This window comes from Panthera pardus, unplaced genomic scaffold (genome assembly GCF_024362965.1).
Source record: "Panthera pardus isolate Hobbes unplaced genomic scaffold, ASM2436296v1 HiC_scaffold_6, whole genome shotgun sequence".
NCBI lineage: Eukaryota > Metazoa > Chordata > Mammalia > Carnivora > Felidae > Panthera > Panthera pardus.
Genome location: NW_026526991.1, coordinates 129,578,109 through 129,593,718, shown reverse-complemented (window position 1 = coordinate 129,593,718; position 15,610 = coordinate 129,578,109). Strand labels below are relative to the sequence as shown.

The window sequence follows — 15,610 nt, the reverse complement described above, 5'->3', positions numbered from 1 at the left end:
ATGGTGTCCTGGCTGTAGCAGGAGGCTCTGGAACAGGGACAAGGGACAGCCGGATTTCCCCCCAGTTGTCCTGGTGGAGGAAGACCTTGGCAGAGAGAGAAAGGGGGTGGTTCTCCTCATGGAGGTCACGTATCCCCTGGTGCAGCCTGGGTGAGTCACTGTCCTTCGTGCATTTAGCGTTGTCGCCTATACAACGAAAGGCTGGAGCTCTTTGCTTCCAAAACACCGCTACACTTAGAATTTTCATGATTTTGTTGACAGGGGAAAATTGTTATAGAGACTTTTATTGTTAGCATTGTTGTACTTATAAAATTCAGATCAGTCTACTCAGGGCGCATGCCTGAATCCTATAAGGTAAATACATGACGATAATTCATTTTGGAGGTAATATCTTTAGGGGCTACGATTACCAGATAGAATGAATGACCCCACTTCTGTCCCAAGACTTGACTAGATGGTGTGGTGTGGGTGCCTGTGTCCTTGATGGCAGGAATAAGGGTAGATAAAACCGGAGGCTGAACACCCACTTTCCCCTACAGGTTCTACATAATTCATCCGAGCCTTCTCTAAGGGCTCAGATTTCAGCCTCCTTAATAAGCCCTTCCTCTAGCAACTTCAGGGCTTTGAGGAACTTTTAAAAAGCTCTTTCTGCAGACAGGGGTTTGGGAATCCATATGCAGAAAAGTTTCCCTTCCAAACTGGTCTCTAGGTGTGACAGGTGGCTCCTGAAACTGGGTGGCTGGTGCTCCTGACAGCACCCCGCTTAGCGGGAATGTCACAGCCGTAGCCGCAGAGAACACAGGGCAGTGTCGATCAGAATCCTGATGCCCATTTCCATCATCTAAAATGTGTGAAGTGTGGCCTTGGAAACTGTGAACTTTGTTTTGAAACTTTAGAATCTCCTTTTGCACTTCTAACCATACGGTTGTGGAGGGTCAGAGGGATTTTTTTCTTGTTGACAGTGACCACTTAGCTTTGTTAACTCCCTTTCTTCCAAATCTACTGGCTGTGTCTTTTTTTTTTTTTTAAGGATAAAAAATAAAGTGAAAAACTGTTAGAAGAATGGTAAGATTTGAGGGTATTTACCTAAACCAAACTGAAGCTAGAGGCATAAATTTTACTTATTTTATGCCTCTGTTGATTCTATTTTTGGTTTGGATATGTGACCCTACTTGGGATGCTGTGGAATCATTGGTGCATAAAAATGTCAGGTGAGGAGTTCCTAGACCACCATCTGAGTAACACCCCCCAGTGTCGGGGTGTAACTTGCCAAGTTGTGGACAGGACGGCCAGTGACGGAGAAGTTACTACCTTCTAAGGCAGCATCCTTTATTTTGGGACAGTTTAACTATCAGGAAATTCATTCTTAGGCTCGAATCCCTGGCTTCACAGACTTTTCCCATTGTTACTATGTCATAATGCTGACAGCGATGGATAATTTTTTTGAGTCCTTACTGTGGGTCAAGTGCTCTGCGTGGGACTTAGTGTATCACCTCATTCCATCTTGGTAAGAATTTTTCAAAGTAAGCAATAATACCCCTATTTTACAGGGGAGAAAACCGAGTGGTAAAAAGGAAAATGTGTCCTGCCCAACGAGTGCAGGAGGCTGATTCCAGAATGTATGCTGGAACTCTGTGTTCTTCTGCTTCTTGGGGTTTCTCTCCCACATTTCACACCCCCTCCCCTTCATCCCTTCCTTCCCCCATCAAGTATTATTTCCACACCCCTGCTCGTCTCCTCAGTATTTGGTTTAGAGAGATCACTGGAGTTGACTCCCAGCACTTCAGATGTGAGCCGATCTTTCCACTGAACGTACAATAGGACCTCTCCTTGCCATTTCTGGAGCAAGTGTTGAAGTGGTCCAAGAATCACGCTTTTTTGGCAGGCACGTCACATTTTTGCTCTACTTGAGTTTGTTTTCAACTGAAATCCCCAGGATCTCCATCACCACCACCACCACACGCACACGGTCTCCGTCAACGTACAGCCGCTAAGGGAGGCAGTCAGCGTAGGGCGTGGCCAGGGAGCCAGACTGCCGCGTTCTCAGACCACATAGCAGCCGTGTCCCCTTGACCAGTTGTCTGACCCTCTCTATGTCTCAGTTTGCTCGTCTATAAAATGGCATCATAATAGTGCTTCTGACCTCACTGGGTGGTGACACTGGCATTCGTTAATACTTACAGGCACTTAGCACAGAGCTTGGCATGGAGCAGGCGTTCAACGAATGTCATTTTTGTTTCGCCCAAACTTAGTTGCTCTTGCTCTGAGATCACTGATGAAAATACTAAACTGTGGATTTACATTATGTACACGTTCAACTAAAGCAAATTCAACCATATGCATCTCTCTTTCATGTGATTAAAAGTACTGTGAAGTTATTTTTTGCACATAGCGTGTGCTCTCTATTATGCAATATCTGTAGTTTTCTATATTACTGAGTTCTAAATATGTATTAGTTTAATGGGCTGAATATAGAAAAATGTGTGCATCCTACTTTATGGGCAATGGAAAGAATTTTCGAGGGAAATTTTGACTACCATATACATAATTTTTGCCTTTCTGGCTGACTTGAGAGCCTGGCTGCTTTGTAAGTTGTAACTGAGCCTACGGAGAGGGGTCTGTGAGAGACCCCCGGGACACTCCATCCTGCCTTCCTGAAGGTGACTGATTCCGCATTTGTGTGCTCCTGCCCCACACAGCCCATCGGCTGTGCAGAAACCCACGTGGAAGTGGTCTAAGGCTCCAGGCTGTTAAAAATACAAGAAGACAGCGGTATCTCTTGTCCTCTGCTTCTTGGAGTAGCAGCCAGACCACTATTGTGTTAAACACTGCTGACCAGGAAGAGTCAGCTGAAAGTCTCCAATCTTAAAAGAAAGCCTGTGCCCTAATAATTACGACACAATGTGGTGAGGGAAACTCATTTGGTGACTAATCATCAAGGCAATGGGTGTTCTCCAGGGATGTAGCGTTTGAGGTCAGTTTTAAGGGTTGGTAGAAGCAGCTGAGAGGGAGGATTGAGAAGGAGTGGCGCGTAGGAAGCCCGAGAGCCTAGAAGGTATTTGGGATGAGCCAGGAGCCTGTGACTGGAGGGTGGGAAGGAAGAAGCAGAATGGGACAGGCAAGATGCCCTCAGTTGACTCAGTGTCACTGATAGTTAAACTCAGAAGAAGCTCAAGTCACTGCTTTTGACTCTTGATAAGGTTTTTTGGGTTTTGTATTCCTTTTCAATCTAAATATAGAAATACATTTGAGTAATTAATCCATCAAGTGTAATTTCTAGGAGAGAATTATTCAAGTTCTTTCCCCCTCTTCGGAAATGGAACTGAGGGAAGGACTGTCTTTCTGCATGTGTGTTTGATATAGAATTAAAAATTGGGAAGGGAATGCAAAGAAATGAAATCAGTTCTCATGTTTGGGAAGTAGGATTATGGGCAAACAAATATTCCTTTGTTTTGAAATGTTTATTTGATTTTTTTAAATGTTTGTTTATTTTTTGAGAGAGAGGGAGACAGAGCATGAGCAAGGGATGGGCAGAGAGAGAGGGAGACACAGAATCTGAAGCAGGCTCCAGCCTCTGAGCTGTCAGTACAGAGTCCTGCGTGGGGCTCGAACTCACGAACCGTGAGAAGATGGCTTGAGCCGAAGTCGGACACTTAACCCACTGAGCCACCCAGGCGCCCCTATGTTTCTTACATAATGTTTCGAAATTGAGGGAATAATGAAACTTAAATTATCTTGATAAGTTATTATGGAAATTAACATTTAGTGATTTTCCCGTTCTCCAGACTGTTCTAAATCCTTTCTATGCATTAGCTCATTTAATTTTCAAATCAGTTATATAGATAACTGTTTTTATCTTCCCATCACAGTAGAACCCAAAGGACAGACTGGGCCAATATCTTGACTAAAGCTTTACAATGAGAGAGTGGAGACCCAGAGTGGGGACCCGGGAAAATGTGCCTCCCGAGCCCACACACTTCACCTCTAAGTCACATGACACCCACTTGGTGGTATTTTTAAATCAATCACCTGTGTGTTTTGGGGGCAGGGCAGGGAGACTTGGTGGCCAGAGGTTTACCTTGGGATTGCTTCTGGCGGTGTCCCGTCACAGGAGCTCAAGGCATCTTCTAATCATCCAAGCCCTTTACACCATGGGCATCTCATAAGCAGGGTGAGTAGTGGAGTTTTTTTCCCTCAGGACACACGTGGTCTAAGTAACTATTTAGAATAGTTATTGGTTGAAAATGCATTTATGTTTTGCAATATAGTTCTAGGGTGCCAAAGGAAACATGACTCTTTTAAGCCTTCTGACTGATAAACTGATGCTATTATTTCTTTTTGAAAAAAAATTTTCCCACAATGAGCAAAGCAAGGCATGTTTTGTAGGCGTGTTTCCAATTAGGGTAAGGGTATAGGGAGAAAGAGGAAAAACATTCAGAATCTCACATTCCAGAAATTCCCATTGTTCACATTGGCATCATTTATGGTAGGTATTACCAATCATCACGTTTTCCTCCCGGAATGTATTAATTAGCCTCAGCCTTTCCTTGGAGTGAGAGAATGAGCCACTGTGTTGATAGACAGATATAAGTGTGCTGATGGCCAGCAATTGAGGAAACCATGGCCGGGCAACTTGTATCTCCTGCTTCTTGGAGAGCTGTATATTAACTTTGAGGAAAAAAGTAATTTTCTGTCCCACCTGCATCTGGGTTCTGACCCTGAAACCAAATGCAAAGGACCCTGAGTGGTGCACACACCCTTCCTTCAGCTTTTCCAGATGCTGAGACCCTGGACATCATTTTCGCTCCTCCAGGTAGCAGGTGTCTGATTCACCAGTGATGAAAATATTGGATGGTCGCAGAAGACAGAAATGGGAAGAAAATACCAGTGTCCCTGAAATGCTGTATCCACAGGCAAAATTCTTGAAATCCTCATAGTGACTTTTCAAAGTTGGAAGAGGGAGCGATGTGCTTTTCAAACCACTGTTTTTGTTGTATAACATCAATAATTGGAACAGAGCAGTTTATATTTATTTGTTTCATATGGATTCATATTGTTTTGGACCCAAATATTGAGAGGTGGCTTAAGTATTTCATCCAGTCTCTAGCTTGTCGTTAGCAGCGGATTCTAGGCTCTTCTCTGTGTTAATGATTTTTAAAAATCTTCATCGTCTTTGATCTCTATTCTTCCTATCCCCTGATAGCCACCATGATGGATTTAATGTATCTCTTTAAAACATGCGTGTCCTCCTAAAATTTGTCATTTTGTGGTGTGTGTGTGAATGAATTTGTGTTTTCATTGTTTTATTTTTTTTTTAAGTTTATTCATTTTTTAGTAGTCTCTGCATCTAACGTGGGGCTCAAACTCACGACCCCGAGATCAAGAGTCACACGCTTTTCCGATGGAGCCAGCCCAGTGTGCCCCGAGTTTGTGTTTTTATTTTCATGAGTGGTATTCTCAAAGAAACTCCATTCTGTCTCTTACTATTTTTAATTCACACTGTTTCTAACATCTGGCCATGTGACTATATTTCCCTCTAGTTCATTGATTTTTAGCTGCTTTCGCTCCATTTTACTCTCCATCTTCCTAGTGGTGGATGTCTGGGGTGCCCTGGTATCCTGCATCCTTGAGGAGTATCGCAATGCTCAACCTTGTATAAGCCCCTTCATGGGCTTGTGGGGGAACTTCCTTGGATCTTCTATTCAGGAGAAGGCATACATATACTTAATTTCATTAAGGATTGCCAGTTTTTAATTTCTAATAATGTACCATTTTATATTATTGATTAATAATAGTTATATTATATATGAAATATATAATATAAAATATATTGTATTACATATTCAAATATATATTATTTTTAATACAATATGTTATTAATTGATAATTATATTACTACCACATATATTATTTTAACAATAATTTTCAATGTTTATTCTATTTTTTTAAATAACTACTTATTGAGCACTTTATGTGTGTATCACATTATCCTAGGTGTCAGGAGGGATGCCTGGATATATTCTCAATCTTAAATGCATGGGAAAAGAAAGTAACAGTAAAGAGACTCTATGAGTCATCATGCAAATAGTTACCATTTATTGATGATTTGCAATGTGGCAGGCATTTACATGCATCATGTCAGTCCTCATAACCTTATGAGTGTGTGTTATTCACTCCATTTTACTGTTAAAGAAAAAGCAGTTCAGCGTGGTTAAGTAAATTGCCCAAGGATGCACAGCAAGAGTGATGATAGTGCTGGGGTTCTAAATCCAAGTCGCTTGCTTATGCCAAAGCCTATGCTTTCACTACTATGTAGCACTACCTGTCAAGATGAGATGCCCATTTTTATTTTTTTTAATTATTTTTTTAATGTTATTTATTTTTGAGAGAGAGAGAAAGAGACAGAGTGCAAGCAGGAGACGGGCAGAGAGAGAGGGAGACACAGACTCCGAAGCAGGCTCCAGGCTCTGAGCTGTCAGCACAGAGCCCAGCACGGTTCTAGAACTCACAAACCGTGAGATCATGAGCTGAGCCGAAGTTGGACACTTAACTGAGGTGCCCGAAGATCCCCATTTTTAAAGAAATTATTGAGTCTTGGCATATAGCAGGTGGTCAATAAATACTTGTGAATTATTGATTGAAATGATAGTGTTTCGTATTTTTTGAGTAGTATCTGCTAAGCTCTGTTTAAATATTTAATGTCTAGGGAACTTTTACAAATCACAATAATTTCATGAGGCTGGTGTTATTTCTATTACCTCTGTTTTACTCCCGAGGAAAAAAAGCATAGAAAGGCCTAGAATAACTTGACCAAATGCACACAGCTAGATTTGTAAAAAAAATAAACCTCAAACATTTTATTTTGAGACGATTATAGATTCATATGCAATTGCAAAAAAATAATACGGAGAGATCCTATGAACTTTTTGTCCAGTTTCTGCCAGTGGTAACATCTTGCAAAACTGTAGTACAGTGTCACAACCAGGATATGGACATGGCTACGGACAAGATACAGAAGGTTCCAGCATCCCTTATGGTACCCTTTTGTAACATACCCACCTCTCTCTGTTTCCTCTACCTCCTTAACTCCTGGCAACCTGTAATCTCTTCTCCATTTTTATAGTTTTATTTTTTCAAGAATGTTATGAAATTATATGTGTAATTAACATGTATAGATGTACATAAATTAGCATCATAATGTTATGCATGCATATATAAACTTTTGGGATTTTCTTTGTCATTTAATCTTCCCTGGAGGTTCTTCCGGGTTGTCACACGTATCAGTAGTTCATTCCATGTTATTGCTGAAAAGTACTACACGGAGTAGGTGAGCCATAGTCTGCTTATGCCACCCACCACCTGAAGGACATCTGGGTTGTTTCCATTTTTTAGACTATTAAAAGTAAAACTGCTTATAAACTTCAGTGTACAGGTTTTTGAGTGAACATAATTTTTTATTTCTCTGGGATAAATGCCCAGAAGTTCAACTGCTGGGTTATATAGTGGTTACATGTTTGGTTTTTAAGAAATTGCCAAACTGTTTTCCCAGCGTAGCTGTACCATTTTGCATTCCCACTAGCAGTGAGCGAGGGATCCACCTCCTTTGGGTTACCAGCATTCGGTGATGTTACTATTTTTTATTTTAACCATCCTGATAGGTGTGCAGTAGTCTCTTATAGTAGTTTCAATTTGTATTTCTCTCATGACCAGTACCGTTGAACATCTTGTCATGTGTATTTTTGCCATCTATTTATCTTCTTTGATGAGATGTTTCTTCGTGCCCATGTTCTATTTGGATTGGTTGCTTTTTTAGTGTCGAGTTTGAAAGATCTTTATACACTCTGAGTATATGACAGTATATAGCCTGAGTATATGTACTGTATATACATAGTATATACTGTGTGTGTGTGTGTGTGTGTGTGTGTGTATATATATATATATATATATACACACTGTATACAGTATATAGGACTGAGGGGGTGGACAGTCCTTTGTTGGATATGTGGTTCACAAATAGTCTTTCTGCTCTGTAGCTTGTCATTCTTCCTCCTAACAACATTTTTTTTACAAAGCAAAAGTTTTTAATAAAGTCTAATATATATATAGTATATATATTATATATATATATATAGTATATATATAGTAAATCTGTCATGCTTTTGGTGTCCAGTCTAAAAACCCCTTGCCTACACTTAAATCCTAAAAATTTTATTTTACCTTTTTTTTTTCCTACTAAAAGTTTTATAATTTTAACTTTTACATGTAACCTCATGATCCATTTTGGGTTCATTTTTGTATAGGGCCTGAGACTTCAGTCACGGTTTTTACTGTTCTTGCCTATTTTGCTTCAATGTTTTCTTCTTTTACCTTTTGCTCCAATTGCCCCAGCACTATGTGTTAAAAAGGCTTTCTTCATTGAATTGCTTTTGCACCTTTACCAAAAATCAATTGGGTATATATAGGTGGGTTTATTTCAGCATTCTGTGTTCTGTTTCATTGGGCTGTGTGTCTACTGACCTGTTAATACCACACTGTTTTGATAGTGTAGCTAGATAGTAAGTTGTATTATTCCTCCCACTTCTCTTGAGAAATCCTCCTTTTTCAAAATTACTATTTAGCTGTATCCTAGGTTTTTTTTTGGCTGTTTTACATGTAAATATTAGAATAATCTTGTTTACATTGACAGAAATCATGCTGTGATTTTGATAGGCACTGTGTTAATTTGGTATATTGATCTGGGGAGAATTGACATCTTTGCCATGTTGAATTTGCCATTCCATGAACATGGTATGTCTCTCCATTTCTTTAATCAGAACTGTGTCCTTTTCATTATACCAGTCCTCCACATGTTTTGTTGGATTTTTACCTCAGTATTTTTTTTCCTGAGGGGTTGTAGATGATATTGTATTTTCAACTGGTGTCCATGTGTTCACTGCTAGTACAGTTGACTTTTGCAAGTTTTTCTTGCATCCCAAGATCTTGCTAAACTCACTTTTTAGTTCTAAAAGTTGTTTTTTTGGTGATTCCTGGACAGTTTTGTATTGTCTTATGAGACTTTAGATATTATTAAAACCTTCTATTTTAGATGGGTTTGCTGGCACTACTTTAGCAGGTTCAGGGGGTGGGTGCTACCTGATTACTGCCAGGTGGAGGTAGATGGAGGTCCCAGTTCACCACTAGGTTTCCTTACTGGGAGGGTGGCTACCATTACTGCTGGGTAAGGGGGAAAGTTTAGCCTATCTGTATGGTTTCCACTGACACTGCACGGAAGATGGGGGCAGGGGATGGGAGCAGCCCTTATTACTAGCCAGTGGGTGAGGCACCTTGGTATAGCCTCACAAGGTTAGAAGTCTAGGTTCCCCACTTGGCCTTTGCTGGTATGGGCGATGATGGGCCACATGTTTTTTCTGTGCTATTTAGCTGTTGTCAAGTGGTTATTGTCTAAAAGTTTTGTCTTGCTAGCTTACCGCCAGCCTAGTCCTTTGGCTAGAGAGAAAGAGGGCTTTGTTGGGCTTTTTCAGTCTGCGCCCATTGATGTTTCTGGGTTGCCACTTTTCCCAGTTCTGAATCTGGGATATATGAAGCACAGAGAAAACCCGGGGAGGTCACCACCATGTTGTGCCTCAGATCCTGAGGTGACTAGCCAGTCTGCCTTTTTCCCTCCACCCAGCAGCATCTTTTTATGTTTGTTTCATATCTAATGCCCAGGGTTTTCACTTGTACTTAGCAGAAGAATAGGAAAAATAGGTCTACTCCTTCCTCCTGCAAGGGTTGGGTGGGGGAGTGGACAGCTGGATTTCAAAACCTATCGGTTTGGCACCTGGGCCCTTGTGCCTCACCAGTTTGCTCTAGGGAAAGGGGAGAAGCATGGCTGCACTGGTCAGGGAGGTATTTGAGTTGGTCGGAAAACAGGTTTTGAGAAGTAAGGTCAAAGTCCATTTTTCTTCCAGAAATAGCCTGAGTAGCAGGGAGGAAGGAGTGAGTTGTGTTTGAAAAGTAGGAAAGAACCTGGCCCACAGCAGTGAGGGCTGTGTGGGGACATCAGGGTGCTCCCATTAGGCTGGAATGTTCCTTGCTTTAGAGATGACAAACTCAAGATGAGTAGTAGCCGGGGGTGCCTGGGTGGCTCAGTGGGTTAAGCGTCTGACTTCGGCTCAGGTCATGATCTCGAGGTTCCTGAGTTCGAGCCCAACATTGGGCTCACTGCTGTCAGCGCAGAGCCTGGAGCCTGCTTCGGATCATCTGTCCCCCTGTCTCTCTGCCCTTCCCTCCCTCACACTCTCTCAAAAATAAATAAACATTAAAAAATAAATAAAAAAAAAAGATGGCAGTAACCAAAATGTGCTTCCCCCCTTCCTCCCTTCCTTTTATACAGGGGGTCCTGTCTCACTTAGAGAAACAAATCTCCAGGTGCCTGGGTGGCTCAGTTGGTTAAGCATCTGACTTCGGCTCAGGTCATGATCTTGCAGTTCACGAGTTCGAGCCCCGCATTGGGCTCTGTGCTCATAGCTCAGAGCCTGGAGCCTGCTTCACATTCTGTCTCTCGCTCTTTCTGCCCCTCCCCTACGTGTTCTCTCCCTCTCTCTCTTTCTGTCTCTCAAAAGTAAGTAAAACATTAAAAAAAAAAAAAAGAAAGAAAAGAAAAGGGAAAACAAATCTCCTGGTCCAGGTGAGGCTAGTTCAGCTGGTCGTGAATTCTGCTGAGAGGTGAGAGTGACACGTGGTTTCTTCCCGTTTATCTGGAACCCCCTAAGCCTTAATTTCTTCATCATACTCCTTTGATGGTTGTTTCGAGAATTAAATGGCATATCAGGTAAAGTATCCAGGACTATGCCTCCATGGATGCATGACCTTGGTTGCCAGAACCTTCCTTCCCCTCACCCAGAACTCCCTGTGTGCAGACACACGCTCTGCTTCAACTGTCTGACGCCTCCTGGAAATCTGTGACGGGCTAGCTTTCCAATTGCTCGGATTTGGTATGTCAGAGTATAGTAGAAGCCATCTGTGGATTCACTGGAGGCTTTAAACGATTTGCTAAGATTACACATGGGCCTGTCTGGGATAAAAGTCACATTACTAAAAGTCTGGACTTTTAGTAGAGATTAGGCTGGGGTCCCATATTTTTATCATATTACACCTGTATGACTCTTAGAGATCAGCCAGTTCAATCCTTTTTATTCAAGCTTTGCTGCTGTTGTTGAGTTTTTGATAGGAAAACTAACATACACTTATTATAACACATCGGGTAATGCAGAAGTGTATATGGAAAAAGTTAATAATCTACCACACTGCCTCTGTAATCTTTAATTTCTTCCCTCTGAGGTAGCTAATGTTAACATTTTGTTGTTCACCATTCTTTTCTTTATACGCCTAAATTCATCTACCCCTGTTGTTAGTTTTTATTTTTAAGTGAAAGCTGTGTCATTCTCCTATCACACCAAAATCAGCTTTCTGCACTTCACAGTATGTCATGAACATTCTTGTGGGCCTCTACATTACTAAACATTTTTTTAAAAATATTTTATTTTTGAGAGAAAAAGAGTGTGAGTGAGCGAGGGGCAGAGAGAGAGAGAGAGGGAGACACGGGATCTGAAGCAGGCTCCAGGCTCTGAGGTGTCAGCACAGAGCCCAACGTGGGGCTTGAACTCATGAACCTCGAGATCATGACCTGAGCCAAAGTCAGATGCTTAACTGACTGAAACACCCAGGTGCCCCTGCATTATTTTAAAATTTAACTTTACTTCTGTCAAAGCAAGACACTTGTACATAGTTGTGAAAATCAATAGTAACAATAGACTTAAAATGAGTAATAGCAACCCTTTGTCCCAGTGTCCCCTTCTCTTGGATTCTCTGTCCCCAAAGAAACACACTTTGAACTCTTTAAACTGTTTCTTCTGGTATTTATCCCCAAATTTCTGAGCAACATGTTTCTACTATTTTTCCTTGACTCATCCGTTTTAGAACAGGATTTAGCTTTTTTATCTAACCACACAAATACAGATATGCGCTCTCTCTCTCTCTCTCTCTCTTTCTCTCTTTCACACACACACACACACACACACACACACACACACACACACCTTAAATGATTAAATCTAAGATTAGTGTTTACATTATGTGACTACATAAATAATACAGCAAAATCATAGAGGTACATTAGGATTACATTTTCTTTCTTGTGGTTTGTTTTTTGTTTGTTTCCTGTGGACTTAATAATTACCTTATCTTTCTCATTTTAATGAACTCTATTGGGAGTTTAATTTATATACAATAAAATGCATCCATATAAAGCATATGGTTCTGTGAGCTTTTGACTATTGTATACATCCAGATAATCACCAGCCCCATCAAAATATAGAATATTTCCATAGCCTCAAAAAAAAAAAGTGCTGTGTCCCTTCCCAGTTAATCCTTCTGTCTCAGGCACCCATTGATCTCAGGGGGTTTTTTGTCTTGATTTTGTTTTCACTATAAAGTATTATTATTTTTTTTAAGTAGGCTCTGTGCCCAGCACGGGGCTCGAACTCATGACCCCAAGATCACATGCTCTACCAGCTGAGTTAGCCAGGCACCCCCACTATAAATTATTTTTGCCTATTCTAGAACAGCGTGTGCTTTTTTTGTTTGGTGTCTTTCCTTCAGTATAATGTTAATGATACTGAATTACATGCTACTGTATTTGTTCTTTTCTGCTGGCTAGTGTTCCTCTGTATAAACATACCACAGGGTGTTTATCTGTTCACTTGTCAATGAACGTTTGGTTCTTTCCAGTTTGGGGCTTTTATGTTAAAGCTGTTATAGAACATTTGTATTCAAGTCTCTGTGTAGATGTGTTTTCACATCTCTGGGGCAAATCGTTCAGAGGGGCAAGACTGGGTAACTTGGTAGGTTGTGTGTTTGTTTTCCAAAGTGGTTGAACCATTTTCATTGCCTCCAGTAGCTAAGGGAAGTCTAGTTGTTCATCAATATTTGGTGCTGTCTGTCTTTTTAATTTTAGCCCTTTTAGTGCATATGTAGTCATGACTCATTGTGAGTTAAAAAAAATCCATAGACTATTTGTTTCAGCAGTTACTGGTTTTCAGAAAAATTGAGTGCAAAGTACAGAGTTTCGTAAACCCTCACCCTCGGTTTACTCTATTTTTCTAAATGTTTATTTTGGAGACTGGGGACAGAGAGAGAGAGGGACAGAGGATCTGAAGTGGGCTCTACTGACAGCAGAGAGCCCAAAGTGGGGCTCCAACCGATGAACCCGTGAGATCATGACCTGAGCTAAAGTCAGACGCTTCACTGACTGAACCACCCAGCACCCCCCCATTCTTTTAAAATAAATTTTTATTTGAGTATAGTTGACACACAATGTTACATTAATGTCAGGTGACAGTATCTCTTATTTTTAACGTCTTGCATTAGTGTGATACATTTGTTACAATTGATAAGTCAATATTGATACATTATTATTAGCCAAAGTCTATAGTTTACATTAGGGGTAACGCTTCCTGTTGTATTTTATGGATTTTTAATAAATGTGTAATGACTTGTATCTGCTGTTACAATATCACATAGAATAGTTTCACAGCCTTAAAAGTCCCCTGTCCTCCATCTAGTTCTCTCTTCCTCCCCCTTCCTCTCTTTCCCTACCCATCCCCTATCACTGATCTTTTTATTGCCAGAATAGTTTTGCCTTTTCCAGAACATCATATAGTTGGAATCACACAGCATGCAGGCTCTGCAGATTGCCTTCCTTCACTTAGCAATATGCAGTTAAGCCTTCTCCATGTCTTTTCTGTGGTTTGATGGCTCATTTCTTGTTAGTGCTGAATGACGTTCTACTGTCTGGATGTACCACAGTTGGCTTATCCATTCATCTGCTCGAGGACACCTTCGTTGCTCTCTGGTTTGGGCAGTTATGAACGAAGCTGCTATACACATCCCGTGTCTTTGTTTGGTGGAGACGGAGGTTGGCTCCCAGCGTCTGGGAGCTGAGTGAGGCTGGGACTTTTATTCAGTCTCCTGTCTTCTCGGTGTCCCCTCAGCCACATCCGAGTCTGCCTCGTCAGCCTCTCTGGAGAGCGAACCTTCGGCTTTACCTCCGGGGCTTGCTCAAGGGAGACAGTCTGGGGGTCTATATGGTCCTTCTGAAGACGGATCCATCCCCTTGGTTTTAAACCAACCTTTCGAGGCACCTGGCGCCTTCAATTCCTGAGCCTTCTGGGGTTCAGGGTTGCAAACCAGCCCCGATTGTGTTAATTTTCCATTCCTCCCTCCCCGTCCCAGCCTTGGGCTTAGGTTTGGGTCTGCTGGTCTGTCAAATCAGTTGCAACTTGACCATCTGCTTCTGCTGCCTCAGTTTTGTTGACCTGTCTCAATAGGTAATTTCTTCCTCTCCTCTGTCTTTTTGCTGCGCCTAATGAAAGCCCCCAACTCATTCTCCTTAATAAGATCCGCATCGCGTACTGCAGACGAACATACCATCAGTTATTCAACCATTTCCTTGTTGATGGGCTTTCAGGTTGGCTTCTGTATTCTTATTTTTGCTTTAGCCTCTCCACGTAACACTTGGATAAACATCCTCCTGCATTCTTGCTCCTGTCCTTTCTTACTGGGCTCTTTTACTTCCAGAAAGATTTTCCTGCCTGGGATTATAGGATCCAAGGTGTGTATGTCTTGCATGTGAATAGACATCGTCAGATTCATTCTCTAAAAGTTGGTTGCCCTTTATACTCCCACCAGCACTGGAGACCCTTTCACTTTCCAAGTGAGAAAATTAGGGTCCCGGGAGGGCGGAGCATGCTGTATGATTTTAAGCAGTGTATTTGTGATTAGATGATTACTTTTTATTTTTTCAATAGTAAGTTTTGATACATACTGCTGGATGATGATGACGATCATGATGATGATTAATTTTAGAGAGCAGGGGACAGGGGCAGAGAGAGAGGGTGGGAGAGAGAATCCCAAGTAGGCCTTAGCCTGCGGCAGGCGGAGGTGCAGGAGCGTCAGAACTGGGTTCTACGTGCAGCACAGAGCTCTCTGGGATCCTGGCCACAGGCGGCCCAGCTTCCCCAGCGGTGAACGGGTCCTCCCCAGAGCAGTGAGGACAGCCTGTCTTCTGCAGCAGGTGGGAGGGAGGGTGCCAGGTGATGTCTGTGACAGTAAAGCCATGCGCTAGCTTGGGGCCCTGGACCATCCTCCCCACGACTCCTCCCCAGCTCAGTGATGCCCTTCCTGCTGTGCTCAGTGGGGAGACACAAGTGGTGAAGCCAGGCTGCCCTTGACTCACCACTGGGTCACTAGCACCTACAGCATTTCCTGAGTGAGGGGGTTAGTAAATAACACAGGTAGCTAGCTCCCTCTCACCCTCTGTGACTTTTTTTTTAAGTTTATTTATTTTGAGAGAAAGAGAAAGCACAAATCGGGGAGGGGAAGAGAGAGAGAGAGAGGGAGAGAGAATCCTAAGCAGGCTCAGAGCTGTCAGCACAGAGCCCGACATGGGGCTCGAACCCATGAACCGTGAGATCATGACCTGAGCTAAAGGCAGGCACTTAACCGACTGAGCCACTCAGGCGTCCCTCTCCCTCTGTGACTTTTTACTTTTTTTTTTTCTTTAAGTGTA

At 42.0% G+C, this 15,610-nt stretch overlaps 1 protein-coding gene across 5 annotated transcripts in view; it reads left to right on the top strand.

Annotated features, from left to right (window-relative positions):
- The window catches only part of CAMK1D (calcium/calmodulin dependent protein kinase ID), a 431,007-nt gene that overhangs the window by 214,275 nt on the left and 201,122 nt on the right, over nucleotides 1-15,610 (top strand). Inside the window, exon 1 of one of the 5 annotated variants that reach the window (XM_019460778.2) lies at nucleotides 1,416-1,507. The exons of the other annotated variants lie outside the window; for them this stretch is intronic. Coding sequence (XP_019316323.1) covers nucleotides 1,419-1,507 — 89 coding nt within the window. The 5' untranslated portion in view covers nucleotides 1,416-1,418. Of the gene's footprint in view, nucleotides 1-1,415; nucleotides 1,508-15,610 lie in introns of those variants that run through there. 5 annotated transcript variants of the gene reach the window in all.